The 25,924-nt window shown below is 33.2% G+C and overlaps 4 protein-coding genes across 6 annotated transcripts; 3 read left to right on the top strand and 1 right to left on the bottom strand.

Moving 5' to 3' along the window:
- Window positions 1–2,101: 2,101 nt before the first annotated feature.
- Window positions 2,102–5,576, top strand: LOC105799156 (internal alternative NAD(P)H-ubiquinone oxidoreductase A1, mitochondrial). The gene is made up of 8 exons (XM_012629560.2): window positions 2,102–2,661; window positions 3,487–3,700; window positions 3,795–3,955; window positions 4,042–4,107; window positions 4,217–4,380; window positions 4,518–4,632; window positions 5,041–5,220; window positions 5,300–5,576. Exons 1-8 carry the CDS (start codon window positions 2,236–2,238, stop codon window positions 5,450–5,452), a joined length of 1,479 nt encoding a protein of 492 aa, XP_012485014.2. The 5' UTR covers window positions 2,102–2,235; the 3' UTR covers window positions 5,453–5,576.
- A 25-nt stretch (window positions 5,577–5,601) lies between these two features.
- On the bottom strand, window positions 5,602–7,020 carry LOC105799155 (selT-like protein). The gene is made up of 4 exons (XM_012629559.2): window positions 6,750–7,020; window positions 6,599–6,672; window positions 6,175–6,493; window positions 5,602–5,884 (listed from the first exon to the last, which is right to left on the bottom strand). The coding sequence occupies exons 1-4, from the start codon at window positions 6,921–6,923 to the stop codon at window positions 5,768–5,770; spliced, it is 684 nt and encodes a 227-aa protein (XP_012485013.1). The 5' UTR covers window positions 6,924–7,020; the 3' UTR covers window positions 5,602–5,767.
- Window positions 7,021–15,145: 8,125 nt separating this feature from the next.
- LOC105799157 (U-box domain-containing protein 44) lies at window positions 15,146–19,579 on the top strand. The gene is made up of 5 exons (XM_012629562.2): window positions 15,146–15,815; window positions 15,908–16,696; window positions 17,182–17,488; window positions 17,665–18,129; window positions 18,284–19,579. The coding sequence occupies exons 1-5, from the start codon at window positions 15,381–15,383 to the stop codon at window positions 19,396–19,398; spliced, it is 3,111 nt and encodes a 1,036-aa protein (XP_012485016.1). The 5' UTR covers window positions 15,146–15,380; the 3' UTR covers window positions 19,399–19,579.
- A 1,195-nt stretch (window positions 19,580–20,774) lies between these two features.
- Window positions 20,775–25,024, top strand: LOC105799158 (omega-3 fatty acid desaturase, endoplasmic reticulum-like). 3 transcript variants are annotated; one of them, XM_012629564.2, is made up of 9 exons: window positions 20,775–20,918; window positions 22,997–23,344; window positions 23,435–23,524; window positions 23,602–23,668; window positions 23,758–23,850; window positions 23,951–24,136; window positions 24,216–24,296; window positions 24,366–24,503; window positions 24,596–25,024. In XM_012629564.2, the coding sequence occupies exons 2-9, from the start codon at window positions 23,019–23,021 to the stop codon at window positions 24,779–24,781; spliced, it is 1,167 nt and encodes a 388-aa protein (XP_012485018.1). In that variant the 5' UTR covers window positions 20,775–20,918; window positions 22,997–23,018; the 3' UTR covers window positions 24,782–25,024. The 3 variants fall into 3 exon arrangements, with proteins under 3 accessions (XP_012485018.1, XP_052476349.1, NP_001296286.1); XM_052620389.1 differs by lacking the exon at window positions 20,775–20,918 and adding an exon at window positions 22,705–22,853; NM_001309357.1 differs by lacking the exon at window positions 20,775–20,918 and having other exon boundaries at window positions 23,019–23,344; window positions 24,596–24,781.
- The last annotated feature ends 900 nt before the right edge of the window (window positions 25,025–25,924 follow it).

The following is a 25,924-nucleotide window of genomic DNA, read 5'->3' on the forward strand; positions in this document are numbered from 1 at the left end:
TCAACTAATCTAAAAAAATCTACCAATTTCAAGCAGAGGAAAAGTGTGAATGAACAATAAACCCGTTAGTTTTTTCGACTATAATTTTCACAAAGTTGATCTTATATTCAAATCCAAATAGCTCAGTCAAAGTTGCATAGATAGAAAAGAAGGTTGTAGGATTTAGAACCATTCTTCGAGAAAGGCATACGACCGAATTGGGTAGGATTTTCTAGGAAAAATTTTAGAGTTGATGGGGTTATAGAGAAGGTGGCATTGGTGGATCTTGGTACATGGCTTCCGTGGCGGGATTTTTCTATATATGGTGACCCATTATTGGTCTTCCATCTCATGTTTGAGAAAGCAGTTCAGAAAGGTGATCCTAGAGGTATTGAGTGTGAGGAAAGTGGGGTCTTTCTTCCCCATTTTCAGTTCTTTTTATGGAAGCAGGGGAGGAGATGGAGAAAATGTGATAAAAGTTTTGAATTGGTCTGAAAATAAATTTTCAGAAATAATAGGGATTGGAGTTGAGATTTGCGCCTGATTTGTGTGGGTTTATTACTAATTCGAGAAGCATTTTTATGTGGGTTTATTGCCCTCTTGAAGGTGTAAATATGTAGGAGGCACTATAATCTTTTTTTGGTCTCCTTCTGATCTTGGATATTTTTAATTTAACATGGAAATTACCCAATAGAGGTGGTGCCCTTAGTCTTACCTCCTTTCCATTCAAACTTTCCTAAAATTTCACTCCAAATTTAAACTCATCATCTAATCTAACTCCGCCACAATATTTGTGTGGGTTTCCTTGCTTCATAACCAACCTTGGATAAGAGGAGCTGAGAGGGTTGGAAATTTTTTTTATTTAGTTCTCTTTATAATTTATAAAATTTTAAATTAGTAATGATAAAATTATACTTTGGCCCCTTAAAATGATAAAAATTTGATTTAATCCTTTAAAAACTATAAAAATATAGGTCATTGAAATGGTAAAATTACATTTATTATTATAAAAGTATACAATTTAATTCCGCTCCAAAAAAATTTCTATTTTCGCCCTACTTGAAAATTTAGGGAGTTGTTCAATAGTATTCATCATCTGATTTTGATGTTTGGGAAGGTGTGGAGAGGCAGACCGTTTAAAGGAACCCTTGGTTCCAAATTTTTTTAACAAATTATGATTTTTTTTTAAATTTTTAGAAATTTTCAAGTTTTAAATTTTTAAAAATTTTAATTAAACTCACTTAAAATATTTAAAATTCTCACTAATCTCAAAAAAATTAAAAATTTTAATTAGACCCCAATTTTTTTAAAAAATTCTAATTGAACTCTTTAAATTTTTTTATATAATTTCACTAGATCCCAAAAATTAATGTTAGGATGGTGTGTTTTGTTCATGTCATTCGTAAGACTAATTCTTTTGTGTATGCTCTAACAAATGCTGGTATGGGTAGAGATATAATGTTTATGGCCTAGTAGCAATGCATTTATCTTTTGGAATAAAAAAATTAATAGTCATATAATTTTAAATATATATATATATATATGCTATAATTAATATGAGTTTAACAATAATAAAAAATTAATTGTATTAACAACTGAATCTAAAATTCAGAATCTAAAAAGTAAAAAATTATTTTTAAAAATAAGAGTATAAGGACTAAATTCTAAATTTTCAAAATGTACCAGAATCAAAACTTTGGTAAAAATTAATTTAATAGTTAAAACAATGAAAAAACATTAGGTAAAAAATTAAATCAGTAAAAATTATATTGAAGACCATACAATTAAAACAAATAGAATACATATTATGTAGTAACTAATTAATATATTAATAATGACTTATAATTAAATAATCAGCTAATTAAAGCGGTTATTGTCCAGTTTAACTTTGGTTACAATTTCTGGATCACTAATCTGATTATTGTCCAGTTTTTTATTCATTAAAAACTGTAGTAATATAATTCTCTTATTAATTCGCATGAATGCATTTATGCTTGCTAAATTCAGTAATCAATTTTTGCCTTTTTGTAAGATAAGTTTAGCCAATGGACACGTGGCACAAACCCGTCACATTAGTAAATCCTATTTTTGTGGAACAAAAATCTTCCTCAAAAGTCTGAGACTCATAAATTCCGCAGAAAATCTGAAATATATCCACAATCTTTGGACCTTGAAAAACCCATCTTTAATGCCCCAACAAATCTTTTAACATTTTTAAAGAAAATAAAATTATGAAACAGTGGTAATCAATCAGCCATGTTTTGGTGTAGGAATTTCATCAAAATCTCGACAGCTACCAAAGCTAAGAGCCCCATCACCACTAACCTTATACTAACTTCTTTATCCCATTTCAGCACCGCCAACCAACCCCCAGTTGCGGCTCAAGCTTCAGGTCTTGGACCCACCAAAGCAGATGAGAAACCAAGGGTGGTGGTGTTAGGCTCAGGTTGGGCTGGTTCCAGGCTAATGAAAGGCTTGGACCCTAAGCTGTATGACATCGTTTGCGTTTCCCCTAGGAATCATATGGTGTTTACTCCCCTCTTGGCTTCCACTTGTGTTGGGACTCTCGAGTTCAGGTCCGTCGCTGAACCCATTTCCAGGATTCAACCCTCCATTTCCTCAGCACCTGGCTCCTATTTTTTTCTTGCTAATTGTACTGCTGTCAATACTGAGAGCCACGAGGTATGTGAAACAAAATGTTGCCTTTTATTGGGTTAAAATAGTTCCTATTCCCTGTTACCGGAAGATTGTATTCGAGTCGAGCTGAGCCTTAACAATGAGTAGTTCAAGCTCAAAACTCAAGTTAAGCTTGATTAGATATCATTATAGATGCTTAAGCTTGACTCGAAGTAAAACGTACTATTCAAGTTTGACTTGATTAAGTTCATCTACATAATTTATAAACTCAGCCTCAAGTTTAAACTTTTTTCATATATAATTTTTTTGATAGTGAAATAACAAATTTTAAGCTTCAGTTCTAAGTGTATACATGTAAACAATAAAGCAATAGTTTAACATTAAAGATAAATCATAAACATATAAAAAAAAACGATTAAGCTTAAACTCAACTTGTTCAATAGCTTAAATGCTTTACAATTGCGAATCAAATTCAAATATTTTTAAGTAAGACTCGATCAACTTATGAATATAAGCATCTCATTTATACCCTAATTGGGAGATTGAAATGGGAAAATATTAACTTTGGATTGAAGAATTGAGTTTGATGACTTGAAATTTTAAGGTACCGTTATGAGTTGAAACAAATATAATTCAATTAATTTTTACACAATTATTTGAGAATAGTGTTATGACAACATATTTTATATATGAGAGGATCTTATTTCAAGATATTGATGGCAGCATTGGAATACCAAGTTGAACGATAAAATATGTTCTTTTTTATTGTTCTTCGTTGGAAAAGAAAAATAGTACAAATTATACGAAACGTTGTAAAATGTTGGGTATTTCAATGGCTTAATCATGGAACATTTGGCTCGGGCATTGAAGGTGCATTGTGAGACAGTGACTGAAGGAGATCAAACATCGGAGGCATGGAAGTTTAAGATTTCATATGATAAATTGGTTATTGCATCAGGAGCACAAGCATCTACTTTTGGAATCCATGGCGTAAAAGAGCATGCGGTTTTTTTACGCGAAGTTCACCATGCTCAGGCAATTCGCAGGAAGCTACTTCTGAACTTGATGCTATCCGATGTGCCTGGTAACTAGTTGTTTTAACTTTCTATGGTGAAAACAAATATAACTCAAAGCTGTGATTATAGATGTTTTGGCTTACTAGTTGGGTGTTGAGGCAGGGATTTCGGAAGAAGAGAAACGTCGATTGCTGCATTGTGTGGTTGTGGGAGGTGGTCCTACAGGGGTTGAGTTTAGTGGTGAACTTAGCGATTTTATTAGGAGCGATGTTCACCAAAGATACACACATGTAAAAGACTATATCCATGTAACACTGATAGAGGTTAGTCACCATCCAAGTTATTCAAGTCTTGTCTGAAGTTGGTGATTTTTCCATTGTAATATAGAATTACTCTTTTCTTTTGCCAGGCAAATGATATTCTGTCTTCCTTCGATGATCGCCTTCGTCACTACGCAATTAAGCAGTTAACAAAGGTTAAAAGATAGAGTTGATTGATGCAAAGATGATCCTTTTCCCCTTACCTGTTCAAGGGAATTTTCTCATTTTAATCTTTCCTCGGTTTAATTCAGTAGTTTTTCTCAGTCAGGAGTACGTCTAGTTCGTGGGACTGTAAAGGATGTTAGACCTGAAAATGTAACCCTTAGTGATGGTTCGGAGGTTCCTTACGGATTGCTAGTATGGTCAACTGGTGTTGGTCCTTCTCCTTTTGTAAACTCTCTAAGACTTCCAAAATCTCCTGGTGGAAGGTAAGACAATCTATTGTATGGTTCCTGAGTCTGATACCAGGTGAAAAAGTGAACATAGATTTGGTTTTCATAGTTTGCATCAATGCTTTGTGAAGCTTTAGTTTACTATGGGTTGATCTTAATTGTATAACTAACAGGATCGGTATTGATGAGTGGCTTCGAGTTCCTACTGCCCAAGATGTGTTTTCAATTGGCGACTGCAGTGGGTTTCTGGAGAGTACGGGTAAACCAGTTCTTCCTGCTTTAGCACAGGTACTTTTCTAAGCTATGATTCAATTATTTTTCTGCTTTACGTAATATCAACCGGTTCTAATAAAAACTAGACTTGGGTGTTCAACATGAACCACCTGCCTCTCTGTTGCTACATGGATTCATAACAATGGCTAGCTATAATATAAGTCGACCTACCTTTAATTGTTCATGTCCTGAAAAGGAACAGATTCAGATTTCATTCTTCTCAACAGTGTTTAATTTAAGCTACTCTGTCCAGTTTCCATCCAAAATTCGGGTACAACAGAATACAAGATAATACCAAGTTATGTATTTCGCCTATCGGAGTCAAAAGCACTATGGTGAACCTTCTTGCTAGGTTTTCAGACCAGACGATGTATGTATTTGTGGCTTCCAAAACTGGGGTGCTAATGTTTCTTTCATGAACAGGTTGCTGAAAGACAGGGAAAATATCTGGCAGACCTACTGAACAAAATTGGTAAAGAAGGTGGAGGACATGCTAACCGTGCTAAGGCATTAGACTTTGGGGATCCATTCGAGTACAAGCATCTAGGAAGCATGGCAACCGTTGGCAGATTCAAGGCTCTTGTTGACCTAAGACAGAGCAAGGTGATTTATTTATTGATTTTTCACATTTGAGAACTATTAGTTCGGATGATTTGTGAGGCATCTTTGATTGTTTTTATAGGAGGCAAAAGGGGTATCCCTAGCAGGATTTTTCAGCTGGTTTATATGGCGCTCAGCATATCTAACACGGGTCGTTAGCTGGAGGAACAGATTCTATGTGGTTATTAACTGGCTTACAACTTCTGTATTTGGTCGTGACATTAGCAGATTATAGATTCAACCAGCGTCAACTTCTATTGGGTTTTAGATCCAAATACTTTCATCCTATTCCATAAGTAATACTATTTAACTTCTATGTTTAACAAAATACTAAAATAAAACTTGACCAATTTGGAAAACTATCAAGTACTAAGAATAACAATGTTTGTTAGAATAAAGTGGCTTATATAAGTGCAACGAAAAGTTCAGATACACGAGGTAAAACCTGAACCCGTGTTTTTACATGCTTTCATGACAGTAATCTAAGTAATAACGAAAGAGAAACCTGAACCTTGTCCTGTTATGATCAAGTGCTTTCAATCCAACAGAGCTAAGACAACACTACTCCAAGGTTGCTAGTCACTCTTGAATTAGCCAATGTTTTGGCGATAATATCTTTCAACTCAATCTCTCCAGGAAACCTTCCCTCCTTAAGCTTAGAGAAAACCTATAAATTCAGAAAGTAAACAAGGTAAGCAACTAGAAACACCAATTCCTGCATTTTTAAATGTAACCAAAAAGAAAATAAGTGGAGCTTCAACACCACTTTGGTCTTTATATTAGAGGGCATTCAAACAAAACATTTAGATCAGGACAGAACTCATACTAATATCAGAATCGAATCAAAGGTTTACTAAGCAGCTAAAACAACTCCATCAATCAATAAACAATATGAAATTGAGTTTTGGTTTCTCAACTGCTCAGGACACACACATATATAGCAGAAGGGTCACTAACCAATTCATCATTGCAGTAAACCTCGAAAGCACCGGAGCTTTGCAGAAAAGACTGCATTACATTCCCAAGAAGCCAAGCAGTTGCAATGGACCCGAACCTGTTTGCACGCAAGGAATAATACCACGGCGGTGGTGTCGTAATCCCAATCATAGGAAAAATCTGTTCACCTGCCATCATAATCCCTATAACTCCAAATTGGAAAACTGGAACCACTTTCGAAAGCAAACGTTTCGGCAATGATGGTGGATAGTTATCAAGGATTACATCAATTCCAGGAAACTGGGCTTCTAACATCTTCTTCATTGTCACAGCAGTTCCCCTGCAAATTTTCACCAATTACATGTTCAATTGTCACTTGAGGAAAAATATCAACTATAATATCCAAAGAAAAGGAAGCATCAAAAGAAAAAAAATAAAATAGAACCTGTAAGAGCATGAAGCGCAGAAATTGATATTAACCGTGCTGCCATAGCCGATTCCTCCAATAGCGCTGGGTTTCTTCGAAGGAAAAAAAGTAGAGGAGATAAATTGAATAAGAAATTCAATTAAAATAATGGATGACTGATTAAAGTTACCTGTAAAGAAATATCTAGGGTTTCAGGATTGAATGGAGGTTTGGGTAGGTGGGGATGATGGTGGTGATGGTGATGGGGGGGCGGCTTTGGGGGCGGAGGAGTGAAGAGGCTGAAGAGATCGGTGGCGAAGAGGAAGAGAGGTAATCCTACGAGGAGGAGCTGGGCCCGATCCATGGAGCTGATGCGAAAGCCAAACAAAGATGGGAACTTGAGGAAATCCTCGAGAGTGGATGAAAATAAAAGATCTAAAAAGAGAAAACAATGCTTGGGGAAGTAAATAAACAACGAATTTAATAGCATTTTCTCGGGAGAAAAATTTGTAACTACACGTGTATTCCAAGCAATTTTTATTTTAAAAATTACAAAATAATTATTTATCATCGTTATTTTTTGTCACTAACAGTTGAAGTTAAATTAAAATTGAAATTATTTTAATTTTAATTTTCAAGATTTATATATTGTGTTAATTTAGTCTTAATTCTAAAGAAATTTAACCATCAATGTTACACGGTAATTTGATCTTTTTACAGTTTTGTTTTTCTTTAAGACCATTTTATTCAAATAGCTAAAAGAAACAAATTTATCAATTAAATTTGATCAAAATTTTTTTTAAATTGACTCTTAATGTCACCAACAAATAAATAATACAAAAAATAAGCAAATTACGTTGTGTAAATGTTGAGGGTTGAATGTTTTAAAATCAAGACTAAATTGGTATGATGTATTAATATTGAGGGTTAAAATTGTTATTATGTCAATTTCAAAAGTTGTCATATCATCTTCTCGTTAACCATTTAACATTTGGTGATAAAAACAAAATAAAACCGAAAAGTTAGGTAATTATTTTATAATTTTTCACCATTGAGTGATAAAATGATACTTATTAATAATTGGATGATTACACGTGTAGTTTACTCAAATAGGAGAGAGAATATAGTAGCATTTTATTAAGAATTAAATATATCTTTTATTTGATGCAAAAAAGGTTACAAATTCGAGAACAAACTACTATATTAATTGAGTTTGAATTTTCACCGCTGCTCTCTTATGTTGTTAACATTAATTTCTATTTAGTCATTTATATTATATTTATATTGTTATTTAAAAGTTTAACTCTTTAAATAAGTTGATATCACCCATTAATCGGGTTCAATTCAATTATGAAATGACTAAAATACATGCTTTTATGAAGCAAGTTGTTTTATTATGAGGATATTTTACCTTTTGTATTTTTTATATAAAATTAGTTTTTAATGTCTCATGTTTTGCACGTGATTTTAAGTTTTTATTTTTTAATTAATTTTTAAAATAATGTGTTTTTAAAGGATAAAATAAAGCATTTTTAATTATTTTAATTAGTGTAAACTATTTTTTCTTCAAATTGTTGAACAATTAAAATATATTAACTTATTTAACAATTCAAATATAATAATAAGAGTAAACCATACAATTAGCCACTCAATCATTAGCGTATTTTTGTATTGGTCACTCAACTATGAAAATTTTCAATTAAATCACTAACATTATCATATGATTTTGTTTTGATAATATTAGTTAAAATTAAATAATCAATAAGTTAATATTTGCTTCTATTTTGTTTTATGCGTGCAAAAATAGTTAAAGACATTATACTGAAATATATTAATGAAAATGATGCAATTTTATTAAACCAATATGTTTGAAGAATTACGAGTACATTTGACAATACCACTATACTAAGGGCATTAGATCCCAACAGAATTTGGTTTAATTCAAAACAGACAAAAAAAAAAAAGAAAGAAATCCAGGGATTTTTTTGATAAAACTCAAAACAAACTAGCACTTTAGGAAGCAAAATGCTTGGCAAAAGGAGGAATGCTAGCTAAGCAAGCATGACACATGACAAAACAAGACTTCATCCTAACTAGGTCATTTCAAGCAAAGTACTATAGTAACAAGTATTTCCTAAGGGTTGAAATAAGATTAGCAGATTCTTGGATATGAAAAGGCATTCTAAAAGGAAGAGATGTGTAACACCCCTTACCCGTATTCAACTCCGGAATAGGGTATGAGGCATTACTAGAACACTTACACATGTAAACGTATTAAACCAAGTTACAAAATTTCATTCAAATTTAAACTCTTCAAATTTTTAACATGCTTTTATAATTCTTTATAACATATCCTCAAAATATTATATTTATAACAAATAGGGCCTACGAGACCCGATACTTACTCATGTAATTCAAAGCTCCATTTCCATTTTATTCAATTCACAATATTTCGTGTTCACAATTCAAATTAATTTCTCAATCCAATATATATATTTCAATACCACACTCTCATACTATGAAACTTTATTTTTCCATATGAGCTTAAATCATGATCATCACATATCAAAGACAAATGTTCTTAACATTTCCATCACATAAACCGAATTAATCAATGTAACTCAATGATATAATCATCCATATATTATTATTATCATACATATATATATATATCATGACTAAATTTCTTAAACATTTGGTCAATTGCTTTTCAAAACCGCAATAGTTCTTGAGACCAATACATATTTACCATTCAATTTATCATTTACCGATTAAAATCGGGTATATGACCATTTATACACAATTCATTCATACATTTTATTGTCCTCCTCCTCCTCTCCATTCCACATCCTTAATGTGTATATCACATTTAAACAACATTAACTATAATTTCACTATTTACTAACATGTATATTCAAAGCTGTCTATTCGAGTCATAGTCACTAAATTATTTTTACCCAGAGCTACAGAACTCCAAATTAAGATCCGTAAATTTTTTCCGAAACTAGATTCACATATCTTCTTACTATAAAATTTTCAGAATTTTTTGTTTAGCCAAATAGTACAGTTTATTCTTTAAAGTTTCCCCTATTTCACTGTTTGACAGTTCTGACCTCTCTTCACTAAAAATTAATTATCTCACTGTACAGAATTCGGATATAGTTTTTGTTTGTTTCTCCTAAAATAGATTCACTGATAATTCTAAACATATAAACTTTATCCCATAATTATTTTTGTAAATTTTTTACAATTTTCCAAAGTCAAAACAGGGATTCCAAACTCATTCTAACTCTGTCTAATTAAACTTCAAATATCTCAAAATATATAACTCTTTTGCTTTCTCTATTTCTTTTATGTGAAAATAGACTCATTCAGATTCGATTTCATATATTATTCAGCCTCTAATTAAATTTCCACCATTTTTGGTGATTTTTCAAATTCACACAACTGTTGCTGTCTAAACTGTTTTGTTGCTAAATGTACTCTTTCATAATTTCACTTTCAATCACAATTCAATTCAAAATTCACTTTTCCATTTCTAAGTCGATATTCAATTTAGTTCCACACCTATATTCATTATTCAATTACACTTAGTTAATTTCCCGTTGAACACTCGGAATATACATGGATACGTAGAGAATTAGCACATAAGTGCCACACTGATATGTAGCCGGTTACCATCGATACGTAGCGGTTACCATCGATACGTAGTCAAGCTACCACCGATACGCACCGGTTACCATCGATATGTAGCCGGTTACCATCGATACGTAGCCGGCTACCATCGATACGTAGTCAAGCTACCACCGATCAATAACACCGAAATGTCCACGGCCCGCTCACACAAGCCGTCGTGTCTCGCAACACATGCTAGATCACCCAGCACCGGGACTCACTGTAACACTATAACACTGATCTCTAGTGACATGTCACTTGTATCCACTTCTATTCCTAAGTTCAACCGGGAATTTACACTTAACACTTTATTTTAAACACTTTATCACTTGAATAATTCATGAATAATTTTCCTTCCACATTCAATATTAATTCACATATCAAATATAATTCACAATTTATAAAAATATAACTATTATTTACACATAACTTATTTTGATGCAACAATATAAAAATTTAGCAATTTAGTCTTTAATCTTTCCTTTTCTCCGGTCAAGGTCGATTCCACTTCTTTCTTGATCTATAATAACACATTTGACTTATTTAGTACTCACATTTATCAAAACAGTCCTTGACTCAAACTTTGGTAAAATTACAATTTTGCCCCTAAACTTTTACATATTTACACTTTTGCCCCAAAGCTCGTAAATTAAACTTCATCCCTTATTCTTATGTATTATGACATGCTGAACATTTTTCCTTTCTATAGAAACATCAAATTCCAATTCTAACACTTACTTATGAACATTTAGTATTTTTATCGATTATGTCGTTTTACTCGTTTTCACTCAAAATCGCTTAGCAAAAGTTGCTTAACATAATTTCTAGCTTCATATTCTACCATAAAACATCAAAATAAACACATTTCACATATGGGTATTTTTCCAAATATAAACCCTATATTATATTATTGCTAGAATAAGCAAAATCAAGTTACCGGGACTCCAAAAATGTAAAGAACATTAAAAACGGGGCTTAGAATCACTTACTATGGAGCTTGGGAGCTTGAAAACCCTAACAATGGCTTCCCCCCTTGCTGATTTCGTCCCCATGAAGAAGATGAGCCCAATTTGCCATCTTTTTCCCTTTTAATTCATTTTAATTACTAGATTACCAAATTGCCCCTAACTTAAAAATTTCCTATTTCACTTATCTCATGCCCATTTTTGTCTACCAACTTAACCAATGGTCTAATTACCATATAGGGACCTCCAAATTAAAGTTTCATAACAATTGAACACCTCTAACATGTAGAACTCAACTTTTACACTTTTTACAATTTAGTCCTTTTGACTAAATTGAGTGCCCAAACGTCGAAATTTTCGAACGAAATTTTCACAAAATCATTCCATGAAATCGTAGACCATAAAAATATAAGAAAAATAAATTTTTCCTCGTCGGATTTGTGGGAACGAAACCACTGTTCCGACTAGGCCCAAAATCGGGCTATTACAAGATGTGTGTCTCATGAGAAAAGAAATTCAAATATGGGGAGGTGACATTAATTCTGTGACAGTCCACACCCAATCCAATCAATAGATTTGAATGTATGATGTCACATTACGTTGTCGGAGTACTGCAAACTAATTTGATTTTATTTTACTAAGTAATTGTTAGTTTTGATGTCCCAAACTTTTAATATAACAACATTTAAGTTAAATTTTATAGGTATTATATGTCCTAAATCATTTGGCAAAATATGATTAAAAATTTTGTCAAATATTTTCAAACATTTTCAAAGACTTGCAAAATACTAAAAGATATGTTTTAAATTTGTTTTAATTTATCTAAATATTTTTGGATTAATACCAAAGTGTTCTAAAGTGTTTAAAATATTTTTTAGGAAACTTGGTATGCAAGTCTCAAGACATACATCTATATGTCTCGAGACATAAAAACTTCAAAGCAAAAATTTGCTTTAGGAGCTGCCTATCTTGAGACATTTTACAGTATGTCTAGAGACAATTGGCAGATTGTCTTGAGACACTATTCTTGGTTATCGTAAATCTTTGAAAAGCCAAAGCTCTCCCAACTTTGAAAATGTATAAACCTAACCCTTGTCATCAAGGCTGATGGTGTTGGCCTCTAGCCTGTGGCTCCTTGTCATTCACCATCTTTTCCATCTATCTTCTTCCTTTTCCACTTTCTCCTCTCCTTTTATACTTATCCGGTTTTTCTTTTCTTTCTTTCCCTCCTCTTTTTCCTTCCTCCCTTACTGTTGTCCTCCTCATTTTTTCTATTTTCTTTTCTCGTTTCTCGATTCTAACTATAAATGGATGGAAGTGCTTTCATTGTAGGAAAGAGTCTTGAAAATTTTAGTCAATTTCAATTAATCACACTGTATTTTTTTTTTCAATTTTCATCAACTTTATTTGGTTCCTAATTATGTTGTGGTGCATGCTTGACATTCAACAACGTAAGCGAACGACTAAGATTCGTTGGGAATCTTTACGGAAGGGTCTCTTGTTAAAGATGGAAGATTATGTTAAAGGTATTTCAATGTTACCTTACTAATATGTTCGCTAAGATGCAAATAGTGTGGGATTGATACTTTCCAAAGTTTTGAAATATTTATTGATGTAAGTGATGAAAGAGATAACTAGTTGTCATGTATGACCTTAATTACAATAGTTGATGTTTTTTTTCCTTTTAGTGTAACTCCCAACGTTTTGATTAATTAACTTGAACCTCAGCATTTGGCTCATTCGTCTTGAGTGTTAATCTTTGAACCTCATCCTGAGTTCGAGTCATAAGGATCACTTGCATGTGGTGTGTGCAAGTGTGGCAGTTGAGGATCCTGCCAAAGGCATGTGAGTTGTATATATAAAAAATAATTGTTATCAAAACAATGGTTATACATGGAGCAAACCCCTAACTCTAATATGATTAAGAGAGGAACAATTGACTTTAAAAATTGAGTTGATAAATAATTTTTTAATTATATATTTTTTCAAGTTTTTTTTAGAATAATACAAAAAATAATTATTTACTTAAATAATATGGAATTTTTTTATCAAAATAATGAGAGAGAAAATTTGAATCCCCAATCGACATTACAACTGTCAATTTAGGGTTGAAATCGATGCACTTAGTTCATTGGGACCCCAAATTGACAACCACCATACTGATTTGGTGTTTCTCATGCCTTGTCATGTTAGTACAAGGGGCAAAGATTCTCTGCTGCATAGGAAGCCCAAATCGGCAGTCGCTATGTTGATTTGGGTTCCCTATGCAGTAGGGAATCTCTACCCCCTACATCGACATGACCAAAGTTCTGGGATTCCTGGACCTACCATTCACAGGGTTCTTTAAAAACCCTAAATTTTTAGGGACCATTTGTATCAATTTGAAAAAGAAAACAGAGAGTTGTTAAAAAAGAATTGAGAGTTAAGTGAAGTGAAGGAAAGAAAAAATAAGAAGTTAATAGAGTTTTTAAATTTGTTAGAAGTTAATTTTAGTTAGAGGAGGGTTAAGTGAAGTGAAGGAAAGAAAAGACTAGGAGTTATTAGAGTTCATGGATTCGATTATCTATCGACCTTAAATCAATCTGAGTTTAGCCCCGCTTATGGGGGATGCGATCTACATCCTGTTAATTTATTTAGTCAATCAATCCAATAAAAAAATTAAATATATTTTTAGAATCTCATAATTAGTAATTTAATTTATCTTATTCAACAATTCATCAGACACGTGATCCAATCTAAGTAATGTCATACCTAGAACCTGTTTTGTACAGGCCCAAAATTTTAATAATACATTTTCCTTACCTAAACCAACATATATTTCATAATACCAAAATCCATAACATACTACACACAATTTTTACTTAAATATTTACAAATCAATAATACACATTCTTTTATAAAACAATTATTTATTTAACAAAATAACCCTAAACCCTAAACCAAATTTTCTATAAATTTAAAATTAAATATGAAAATTTATATACCAATAAATTTATTGCAATATTTACTAAATGTGAGTATATAACAATATTTATTTTATTTAAACATATAATAACATAATTCCTACATTATTCACTAATTACTATATATCTATAATAATCACATTATAAATAACATACAATTTATTCATACTTTTAAATAAAATGGAAATATTATTTAATAAAAATAGTTTAATTTAAATTAAATTGAGATTGATTATATAGGTACTTACCTTATCGCTTCAAGTATTTCAAACTTGAAAATAAAATTTCAAAACATAATTAAAGAAAATAATTATATTTAAAATAAATTACAACTATATATATTTTTAACAAAATTCAACGGCTTGTAAAAAAAGTTATGTATTTTTTTGGGACGGCTTTAATTAAGAGTTTTGGTTGACTTTATGGATTTTTTAAAAGGGTTAATATACGTGGGTATTAATATAATCAAGAGTTTTAGGACTAATGAGATTTCGAATCATTAAATCGATAATCGTTACGTGGATTCGGAGAAAACTTGCATGAGTTAGATCAATTTCAACCCCAAATTAATAACCTATCGTATCGATTTTGAGTTAAATCCACAAGTTGAATCTAAAGAGAGGTTACCGGCAAATTGTGTTTGATATCTTCTACATAAAATATTTTTGTTTGAATAATAAAATGTCAAATCAGATATTGAAAGGTACAAATAAAGATGTTAAATCTAAAAATTAGCATTCAAATAATTATAACAAAACTAAACAAGACACGTGATAATGGGATAATAACTAAAATATCTTTTGATTTCTATTAACTAAAATATTAATTTTTTCAGCGCAATTAAAATATGATTTAAAGACATTTTACTTATAAATAATTTTCTTTTTATTTAAAAAAATCTCTCTTTAAAAATTATAATTAAATGATTGAATCTATATCAATATTGAAGAACTATAACCCGAGTTTGAACCATAATTCCACGGTGGGAATGGAAAGTTTGCGTTCGCCAACGTCGAACGTTGACTAATCTCCCCCCAAAATAAAATTCCTTTGGAAAAACGCTTTACTTCCATAACAGAAAAGATAGCGTCGGCCTTTTAGCTAATCAAATTTTGTTTTCGTAACATTTAAATTCCTTTTTTCTTTTTCTTTTGTAAATGCAAATTTCCCCAGCTAATATCAACCTCTTGACTTCTTCAATGTCAATCTCGGCGTGAAATGGCGTCACCTCCAACGTCCACGATATCCGCAGCTGTGGAGTCCATCCACCGTTCCCTCCCGGAACTGACTTCCTCTTCCTCCGATTCCTTCGACAATCCCAGCCGCTTCACAGCATTCGCTTCCAGACTCCAGTTCATCCTCAACCATCACCACTTCCTCAACTCCAACTCTCTCCCGCCGGCTCTTCAAACTGCACTCAAAGGAATCGCCTCGGATCTTTCCAAAGCCGTCCAAACGGTGTCGGCTTACCGTAAACGAAGCAAGATCTTCGTCCTCATCAACTGCAAATCTCTCTCTTCTTCCCTCCAGCAACACTCATCCGCCATCGCTTCCTGGCTCGCCTTGATCGAATCTTCCCTCTCCGATAACTTCCCCGATCTCCGCAAAAAAATCTCCGATCTCTCCCTTGACTTGAGACAGTCTCATTTCACCGTATAAATATCTCACCAAGAAAACTTCATTCTTTCTTCAATTATACATTTTTTCCCATTAAATTTGACTAATTTGTTTCTTTTTCATGTCAGGTTACTGAAAATGAAGATAGAGTTCACCGTACGCTACAAAAAGAAGGAGAAGGAACGCAAACAAGTAAAGCAGTTCAAGCTGCGATTATAATGGATTTAGCGAGATGTTTAGGTATTGATTCTGATAATTACAGCGAGTTACTAAACCAAGTTAAATTGTTAAAGGAGGATTTAGCAAACTCTACTTCCGTTTCCGCAAGGCGGATTTTAGTTTCCTTAGAAACGATCTTAGATAACTGGTCAGTGGATCCTGGATTGTCAACGTTAAGCGTTGACCGTGAGTTTGAAGAAGAAGCTCACATTTTACCGTTTAAGAACTTTTTGTGCCCGTTAACTAAGGAAGTTATGAAGGAACCTGTTGTGCTAGAGTCATCACAGACTTATGAGAGAACCGCAATTGAGTATTGGTTTGAGAGGTGTTTGGATGATGGAAGAGATCCGACTTGTCCGGTAACAGGTCAGGTTTTGAAGTCTTTGGAGTTGAAACTGAATATCGGTTTGGCGGGTGCTATTGAGGAATGGGTTAATAGGAACATTGAGATTCTGGTGAAGGGTGCAGTGGAGCAGCTAAGCAAGGAGAATGTGGAGGTCGAAGGTGTTGAGAGGGTGTTGGATGTGGTTTATAAGATATCAGAGGAGTATCCTTCGAATAGGTTTCGAGCTAGGAATGGTGGGGTTGTTGTGATGATTGTTCAGTTGCTAAAGAATCGTTCAAATGGTATTGGGACTGTTTTGAGAGGTAAAGCTCTTATGACTTTGCTTTCCATGGCAAAGGATGATGAAAGCAAGGTTAGTGCTTCATAACATGCTCTTGCATACTTTTTTGTTACCTTTGTTGAGAGTAGAAACTAGAATGTGATAGCCAAAAAGTTGGAATTTGACTGTGTCAAGCTTTCCTTATTTACATTTAAGATAAGGCCTTATATGCTTGGTTGACTTATGTGTTTTGCAAATGATATGGGTTTGTTACTCTTATAAATGAAGATGATGCATGTAGCATTTCAGATAGTTGAGGAAATACTGAAGTAGACATGTCTTATTGACTTGAATTTCCAAATGTTTTCCTTTATCTCTTTTTTGGGATTTGCAAGCTAAAGTTTAGTTTCTGTTTCTTTCAAAACAAAAAGAAAAAGAAAATTTTCTTGCCTTTTTATTATAAAGGTTTTATGCTTATTCATCGCAATGTAGGGTATGTTACTTCAAAAAGAATAAGTTCTTTAATGCTTATGGAGTTCAGTCTCCGACTGACTGATATTGTGTCAAAATATTTGTAGAAAATAATGCTTGATGAAGGCATGACTAGGCTGGCCATACATAGTCTTACTGGAAGCTCAGAGAAAGAGAGGGAGTATGCTGTGAAGTTATTACTAGAGTTTTCTAGTGATGAAGCTTATTGTACGAGAATTGCATCAGAGAAAGGGGCCTTAGTACTTCTCTCAAGCATGGCAGGAAATTTGGAGCATCCTGCTGTAGCCAACTTGGCTGAGGAGCTGTTGACACAAATGGAGAGAACCGATGATAGTGTTCAGCATTTAGCAGCGGCAGGAAGATTTGAACCCTTACTTAGTCGGCTGTGTGAAGGTATTTCTTATGCTAAATCATTTCATGTTTTTCATCCAATAGATATAGAAATGGGGATGTAAAATTGGGAAGTAACTGCAGTTTTGGAGAAAACAGAGAAACTTTCTTTCTATCATTTACTTCTAGAGAACTTATGATGGTATACAATTTTGAAAGTGTTCTTTTACTTTGAACAGGACCTGATGATATTAAAATACAGATGGCATCAATTATTGGGAGAATGACCTTGACAAATAACAATAAAGAACAAATTGCCAGGCAATGTGCTCAAACATTAGTTGAATTGTTATCTAAACCAGAAGGAAGAACATCGAGCTTGCAAGCCTTAAATAACCTGTCAGGGTTGGATGACAATGCAACCATTCTGGTTGATTGTGCTGTTCTTCCTGCATTAGTGGCTATTCTCTTACAAGATGAAGGTTCTTCGCCAGATTGGAAGGAACTTGCAGCATCAGTAATTGCAAACATAGTATCAAATCCTGGGCACTGGGAACTGGCTTCAATTGACAGGAAAGGGAATTCAATGCAGTCAGAATCAGTAGTCTTTAGTCTTGTTAGACTTCTTTTTGTTGCATCTTCCCAATGTCAAGCTTCTATTCTCCGCATCCTATATGGAATGGCTAGCTCACCGCAAGCTGCAGGTGATCTTTTTGACAACATGAAACCATTATCTCTTTGCTTATGAAGAAATTTCTGAAGGAATTTGGACTTATTGTGCATAGACTTGCTTAAAGTATCCTTCTATTTATATATATAAATTTTTGTTTATTTATTCAAATATGTTGGAACTTGCAGAGTCAGTAGCTATGCATATACAAAATTCTGGGGATGGCATCAAAACAATCATTCTGTTTCTTGAATACCCAGAGGTTGAACACCGAACTTACGCTTTTAAGCTTACAAGAGTACTTGCGGAAAGGTTTGGTCATGATTTAGCTCAAGAGCTAAAACTTTCTGACAAGCTTTCCTTATTTAAGGAGAAATTACTCGATGACAAATCAACAGAAAGTGAGAAATCCAATGCTGCATGCATACTTGCTAATCTTCCACTCTCCGAAGATGAGGTAAAAACAATCATGGAGGCAGGCTTTGTTAAATGGACAATAATGACTCTTAAAAAGCAGAAGGGTATCTCGAATGGAAGAACATCCCGGCCTATATCAAGCATGGCAGAAGGACTATTAGGTCTATTACTCCACTTTACAAGGAGCCTTGATCAAGAGACCATTAGTGTGGTCAAGGAGCATCAAATCATGACCATTTTCTGTGAGCAGCTGAGTTTTCTTGCAAAACCTAGAGTGAGGCAGCTTGCTGCTGTTGGATTGAAGAACTTGTCTGAAGCTGGAAGGTCGCTTGCAGCTGCAGACTCGGAACCACCACCTCCCCAAGGTTTCTGTGCTCCCTTGGTATTCGTGTGTGGAAGGGCACCTCCAAAACCTTCGACTTGTCCTATACACAATGCTCCATGTGAAAACAATAATCAACTGTGCTTACTAAAATCCAATTGCATCAGACCCTTGGTTGACCACCTTCGCGATGAAGATACCTTTGTTCAAATAGCTGCCATTGAGGCACTTTCAACTCTTATGTTAGATATGGGTAATGGTTACAAAAGATCCGTGGATGAGCTAGAAAAGCAGGATGTAATCATGGCTGTCATCGAACTTTTCACTGAAATTCGTCCTGGAGTGCTTCAAGAGAAGGCACTTTGGATGATAGAGAAGGCATTGAGAGTGGATGGCCCTGCCCATAAGTACTCCCTCAATCAGTCACTGGTTAGGGCTTTGGTGGAAGCTTTTAAGCATGGAAATGCTAATGCAAAGAGACATGCTCAGGATGCTCTTACCAACCTAAAACAGATATCAGGTGTAAGCGGAAAAGCCTCTAGTCACTCTCGGGCGCGGAGGTAAGTAGCAACACAAAATACTCATTATCCCTCGTTTTTCTATGTAGACACAGTATAATGCTTCAAATTTGTACAGCATTCACATCACAGCCACCAAATTTTGTATTCATTCCTGTGTATTATTCATCATTAATGAATAATCCATCATCCTCGTTTCTGGCTCGGCAGTATGATTTCCTAGTTCACTCTTGTTTGCTGCTTTATTTTCTTGCGATGTGATTTGTCGACAACATGCTGCCTCAATCTTTGAAAAGCAAAGTAACATGTTGGGAAAAGCAAGTATGGTTTGCTTTAGATAAATTGAATTTATGGGGGACATATAACAGTGGTATCGAGATTATTAAAACCAAGTAATTTTGTACAGCCTGGTTCTTGGCTTCCTCCACATTCCTCAATGTCTTGAGCTCCGAAATCTCGTCATCGTCCTTATTTTCTATACATCATCGAGTAGAGCAAAATGAAGCGCCTCTTATCTATTTTCAAACGTGAAGAGCAAAGTTGATGCATATTGCAAAAACAAGGAAAAAAAAACTGAACGAAAACTGCAAAGAACATGTCATACATAATACATGACGTAATGGAGTCCTTATTTTTGGATTCAAATTGCATTTTAAAATTTTTTATTTATTTCTACAGTTAAAATTTGATCTTTATACATCAGCATGAGGTAAAAGTGGCATTTCACATGTTAATCTCTGATTATTCTATTAACTATGTCAGTTTTAACCGTATAAATGGATGAAATTTAAAAAAAAGACTAAATTACTCTTTGATCTAACATATAAGGACTACTTTTCTTGTTTTTAACAATAGCAACACAAAATACTCATTATCCCATTTTAACAAGACCAAATTTGTAAAATTTACAATTTTTAATAGAAATGGATGAAATAATCGATTTACTAATTCATCTAATGTACATGGATTGATTTGCCCATTTTAAATAGAGAGGTAAAATATAATTAGACTCCTAATACAGGGCCTCCAAGATACTTTTACCATTTTCTTATTCATATATGATTATTATATTTTCACTTTTTGTCCATTAGAAAAATATATAGAGGTACAGTTTATATTTATAGTAATAAATCAAAATATAGAAAATTTTAATCAAAATGAGTTAATGTGAGGTTAATTAGTCTTCAAAACAATAGTAGAAGAAGCCATTCAATAATTTAAGCCGTGACAAATTGTTTTGCAAAAAAGAGGAAAAAGAAAAGTTCAGACACAAAAGAGAGTGTAGGGAGAGAAGAAATTTGAGGACAATGGGTGATTTTGAAAAAGAAAATAGATTAGGCATTTAAGGCTAAAATAATGGTAGACCACGGAAATAGGTCTTAAAACAAGTAAGGTGTTGAAAGCTTTTCCATTTCTTTTTTTTTCCCCTTCTTTAAAACTTTAAGGTAACGACGATACCATAAGGTAAGTCGTTCCCTTTGATGATTTTGAAAGAAATTTTGCTTAAGAGTTCTGGTTTGCATTAAATCTCAACATCGTGGCTTCAAATTTCTTCTCCTTTTTCGGGTACCTTTCCTTTCCTTTTTTTTTGGTTTTCCATGTGGGAATCTGTCTCTGTTTCATTTCCAAATCATTTTTCTTTATTCCTGTTTGTTTTTTGCTTTGTTTTTAGGAGCACTAATCAAGAATTTGAGGGTTGAATTTCTTTTATCTAAATTCAATCATTTGTTTTTGAAACAGAACAATTTGTTATTTTGACAAAAAAATGTTTAAAAAATTAAACTGAATTTTTAATTTATATGAGGGACTAAATATTAAATTCCCCCGGCACCACTCCAACCTCCACAATTTGTTGAGCATTAATGTTTTATTTGAAATTGTTTGGACCCCAATATCGTAAATTGTTTCTATTCAGTTTCCGATATTTTAGTTCTTCACGTACGTGAATCTACGGGTTGGTAGTTCGTCTATCCTAAAATAGTAAATTGTTATTTAGGTCATTTATAAAAGTAGGTAAAATTATATTTTGGTTCCTTTTAAAATTATAAAAATTTGATTTAATTCTTTAAAAATTATAAATATATAAACTATTAAAGATTAAAATTTCATTTCGACCCCCCTAAAAGAATTTTCTGACTTCGCCCTTGGTTCTTCATTTAACTTTTGATCTCTTTTAGTCATTAAATTTGTATTGTTTATCAAACCACTCTAAAATTAATAAAAAATTAAAAGTCTATTAACTTTGAGGTCTATGTTAGCAATTAATTAATTTTAAAATTTAAAACTATTAAAAACATGTTTTTATAATTTTTATACTTTTCAAATAATTTTAAAATTTAAAATAGTTTTAATAATTACTTATGAATTTTAAAATAAAAATTAATTAATTCTTGATGTAACAATCCACACATATGTCATGTTAGTGAAGTTAACAGACGTTAACTTATCCATTTATTTTAAAGTGATTTGATAAACAATACAAATTTAAAAATTAAAATGATTTTTTTTATAAAATTAAAGGGTTTGATTTTAAAAACTAGCAAAGCAATGGGAAGGATTAAGTGGGTTTGGCTTTGAGCTGGTCAGCACATGACATGTGAAAATGAGAGGTGGATGGCAGATAGCTAAACCCTACCTTTATTCTTGAGTCCCTCAATGTTTATTTTATTTTATTTTGCATACATTTCTTAATATCTTTAAACCTAATTATAATATTAAATGAAAATAAAGTGAGTCTGAAAACAGATTCCAGAGGACTAATTTCACTAGGAACACACAGTACAGGGACCTAGTACAAAAATAGAGGTTAATATTAAGAATGGTATAAAATTAGAGTACATGAGGCTGACTGACGCTTCCTTTTTCTATAGTTTTATAAATTCATCCACCAGCCTCGCCCAACGGTCCCTGACTGCCTGCAATTTCACTATATATATATATATTCACCAACCGCATCTTTACCCCAAATCTAATAATTCAATTATAAACTAAATTATTATGAACAGAGAAGATATTTATATGCATAGTGGAATTTTACTTTATTGTCTGCCTTTTTCTTATCATTGAATTTTCTATTAAATCCATGCTCTTTTTAACATTTTAATGGTTACATGTATCTCCATTCCAAATGGAATGGTGTGAATCCCTAGATGGCAATTCCCAAACCCTAGCTCCATCAAAACTCTTTTGATTTTTTCTTATATTTCAATCCTATGTAAACAATATCCCTTTAAACTATTACCCATCATTCAAAAAGAAATGAACATATTGTAGACGAGGTGCAATAATTGGAAGGTGAAAGTTTTTAAACCCACTTGTTTGCAACTATTAATGAGGTTTATAGGGAGATGGGTTTTTGATCCGTACACAAATATTCATTATACCACACTAGCTGGAAACTTGATCTGCCGGGACCATACATACATACATACATACATACAGTTGTTGAATAAGAGAATTTAATAGTGGTACGTCGAAAAAAGAGACCAGCAACGTTGAACAGTACGTGTTTGAATGTTTGGAATCTATAAATTGTTTGTTTTTAAGAGAGAAAACACCCTTTTCCTTTTATTTATTTATTTATTTTAAAATTGGCGGACTGTTATGTTTCTGCCCTATTAAAACTGGAGTGTGGGTTGGTGCAGAGAGAGACGGGGTACTGGAAGAATGAGCCCTTCAATGAAGGAAACATCATTAGAAACAATGGAGAAAAAGGGAGAGGATGTTAATGGGATAATGAAGAAGGAGCAAGATAAGTTGTTCGATCCAAGTGAAGCCCCTCCTTTCCGTATTAATGATATCCGAGCTGCTATTCCAAAGCACTGCTGGGTCAAGAACCCTTGGAGGTCTATGAGTTATGTTTTCAGGGACGCCATTGTCATCTCTGCACTCTTAGCAGCTGCACTTTATTTCCGTAGCTGGTTCTTTTGGCCTGTCTACTGGGTTGCCCAAGGGACCATGTTTTGGGCTCTCTTTGTCCTTGGACATGATTGGTACCACGACTCATTTTATCAATCTCTTTTTCACTTCCATTTTCCATTTCGGTTAATTAACTCCTGGGATTTTTGTTTTTGTTTTTGCAGTGGACATGGAAGCTTCTCTGATAATCCCATACTTAATAACGTGATGGGACATATCTTACATTCTACCATCCTTGTTCCTTACCATGGATGGTAAGTTCATGACTTGATTAGCTCAACATTTGTTCTTCATATACTATGGAACTTCATTTGAACAATTTCTTATATAGGAGAATAAGCCATAGAACTCACCATCAAAACCATGGAAATGTGGAGAAGGATGAGTCTTGGGTTCCGGTATGTATGTCGAATTGAATTCAGTTAGTTCATGCAGTCGAAACTCAAATATACATTCACTTTATATATATATACACTTTAAATTTCAGATGTCCGAAGATCTTTATAATGGTTTGAGCAGCAGGACCAAGTTTCTGAGATTCAAAATCCCATTCCCCCTATTTGCATACCCCGTCTATTTGGTGAGAGACATTGATTGAAATGCAAAAGACGATTTTAACAATTAGTCATGATTTAACAAGATTGAAGTAAATAAACATTGGGTAAATTTTGGATATGCAGTGGCACAGAAGTCCAGGAAAGACAGGATCTCACTTCAACCCATACAGCAACTTGTTTGCTCCCCAAGAACGAAAACATATAATGACATCAACAACCTGTTGGATAGCAATGGTGGTTTTCCTTGTGTATTTATCCTTTGTAATCGGTCCATCCATGACATTCAAGCTCTACGGTGTTCCCTACTTGGTATGCCACTTCTACCAAATTCACAATATATATATCTATCTCTGAGTAATGAATATATGATTGTTACCATTTCCATTAGATTTTCGTGGCATGGCTGGATGTGGTGACTTACCTTCACCACCACGGATACGAGCAGAAGCTTCCTTGGTATCGTGGCAAGGTAGTAATTACAACCCCCCTCCATTGCATTTGACACTATCAATGATTTTGTTTGTGTGACGACTATCAGGAATGGAGTTACCTGAGAGGAGGGCTTACAACAATAGACCGTGATTATGGTATATTCAATGGTATCCACCATGACATTGGCACCCATGTCATTCATCATCTCTTTCCTCAGATCCCCCATTATCACTTAGTCGAAGCTGTAAGTATTCTCAATTTTTGGGTTAATTTTAGATTACTCCTCAAAATGTTTCCATCACCTAGCAGTAAGCTTGAAAACGGGGTGTGGTGCAGACAAAAGCAGCGAAACCGGTGATAGGAAAATACTACCGGGAGCCGAAGAAATCAGGGCCGATTCCGTTTCACTTAATAGAGAATCTAGTGTCGAGCATGAAACAAGATCATTACGTGAGCAACAGCGGAGAGATAGTATTTTATCAGACGGATCCCAACCTGTTTTCGCCTCCCAAATCCGCATGAGCCATTTTATTTAGAGATCATAGAGCTGAAACAAACAAGGGCCTTCATTCTTTTCGCTTTTAGAAGGGACTTTGCATTTGTTTTTTTTTTTTTTCTTATTGTGTCTTCAAAATAATTAAGGTTGAAGTTCCTGTAGTCTCATCAAAAACATGATTATTGTTACCAAACATACACACGGTACTGTAGGAGAATGAAATACAAATTTTATTATTATGTAATAAAAATATAAAAACTTTTGGATTCTTTCATTCTTTTATTTATATTTTCCATTGAACAAATATACTTTCATAGATTGATTATCAGCACATGATCTCACATGTTATGAACATCCTTTACATATATAGCAATCGACACTTACATGTGGATCTTACAGCCTTTCACAAAAGCAGCCAGGGCATGGGGCTAGAGTACTTATCCCTGTCTTCTGAGATTTCGAGAAAATCAACACTGCACCTATTTTTAATTTAGTTTAAATTTTATAAAACATCAATCCACCCCCCATATATATATAACTCATAAAAAATCAAAATTCATAATAATAAATATTTTAAAAATTCAATAAATTTCAAAAAGAAAATTATAAAAATTTTTAGAAAGTTTATCCATTATAGTAGTAAATTAAAATTTTAACAGTTCAGCTAATTTTTCAGTCAAAAGTAAACAATTTAACTAAAATTTGTGGTTGATGGTGAAAATGACCTAAAAAGAATAAGAGCTAAAATAAAAAATGAGTAAATTAAAAGCTAAATTTAATATGCTTTAGAAAAATATTATATTTGATTCCGTGTTTGGTTTACATCAAATTGAAAAATAGAGACATCTGAAATAATATAGAGAATAAGTCTGTCAAGAAGACATAGTATAAGGACTGTTTATGGAATTTAGCTTTTATTTTATTTATTGTCAGTCAAAACAAGAAAATGAGAAGTTGGATTACCATAAACTTGATTTTGTCCTAATGTTTTAGTTATACGAATATTTAGAAGCAGCAAACTTGGAACATTATGGTTTTACTAAATTAAGAGAACCATTGAGATTAAGAAATCCAACACCAACTTAAAATAATCTCACTTCTGCTCAACAATCACATCCGAAGATCCATTTCCATTTCCATTTCCATTTCCATTTCTTTTTCCAATTAAA

The sequence above is a fragment of the Gossypium raimondii genome, chromosome 9, assembly GCF_025698545.1.
Source record: "Gossypium raimondii isolate GPD5lz chromosome 9, ASM2569854v1, whole genome shotgun sequence".
Taxonomy (NCBI): Eukaryota; Viridiplantae; Streptophyta; class Magnoliopsida; order Malvales; family Malvaceae; genus Gossypium; species Gossypium raimondii.

What these genes read in the sequence shown, in the direction of transcription:
- LOC105799156 (XM_012629560.2), top strand. Translation starts at nt 2,236, where the DNA reads ATGTTTTGGTGTAGGAATTTCATCAAAATCTCGACAGCTACCAAAGCT. An exon ending in TCAATACTGAGAGCCACGAG is followed by an intron (nt 2,662 to 3,486) that starts GTATGTGAAACA and finishes CGGGCATTGAAG; the next exon opens with GTGCATTGTGAGACAGTGAC. An exon ending in CCAAAATCTCCTGGTGGAAG is followed by an intron (nt 4,381 to 4,517) that starts GTAAGACAATCT and finishes TATAACTAACAG; the next exon opens with GATCGGTATTGATGAGTGGC.
- LOC105799155 (XM_012629559.2), bottom strand. Translation starts at nt 6,923, where the DNA reads ATGGATCGGGCCCAGCTCCTCCTCGTAGGATTACCTCTCTTCCTCTTC. An exon ending in CCCTAGATATTTCTTTACAG is followed by an intron (nt 6,673 to 6,749) that starts GTAACTTTAATC and finishes TTTCCTTCGAAG; the next exon opens with AAACCCAGCGCTATTGGAGG. An exon ending in TTTACTGCAATGATGAATTG is followed by an intron (nt 5,885 to 6,174) that starts GTTAGTGACCCT and finishes CTGAATTTATAG; the next exon opens with GTTTTCTCTAAGCTTAAGGA.
- LOC105799157 (XM_012629562.2), top strand. Translation starts at nt 15,381, where the DNA reads ATGGCGTCACCTCCAACGTCCACGATATCCGCAGCTGTGGAGTCCATC. An exon ending in ACTTAGTCGGCTGTGTGAAG is followed by an intron (nt 17,489 to 17,664) that starts GTATTTCTTATG and finishes TACTTTGAACAG; the next exon opens with GACCTGATGATATTAAAATA. An exon ending in TAGCTCACCGCAAGCTGCAG is followed by an intron (nt 18,130 to 18,283) that starts GTGATCTTTTTG and finishes TGGAACTTGCAG; the next exon opens with AGTCAGTAGCTATGCATATA.
- LOC105799158 (XM_012629564.2), top strand. Translation starts at nt 23,019, where the DNA reads ATGAGCCCTTCAATGAAGGAAACATCATTAGAAACAATGGAGAAAAAG. An exon ending in TTTGTCCTTGGACATGATTG is followed by an intron (nt 23,345 to 23,434) that starts GTACCACGACTC and finishes TTGTTTTTGCAG; the next exon opens with TGGACATGGAAGCTTCTCTG. An exon ending in TTGCATACCCCGTCTATTTG is followed by an intron (nt 23,851 to 23,950) that starts GTGAGAGACATT and finishes TTGGATATGCAG; the next exon opens with TGGCACAGAAGTCCAGGAAA.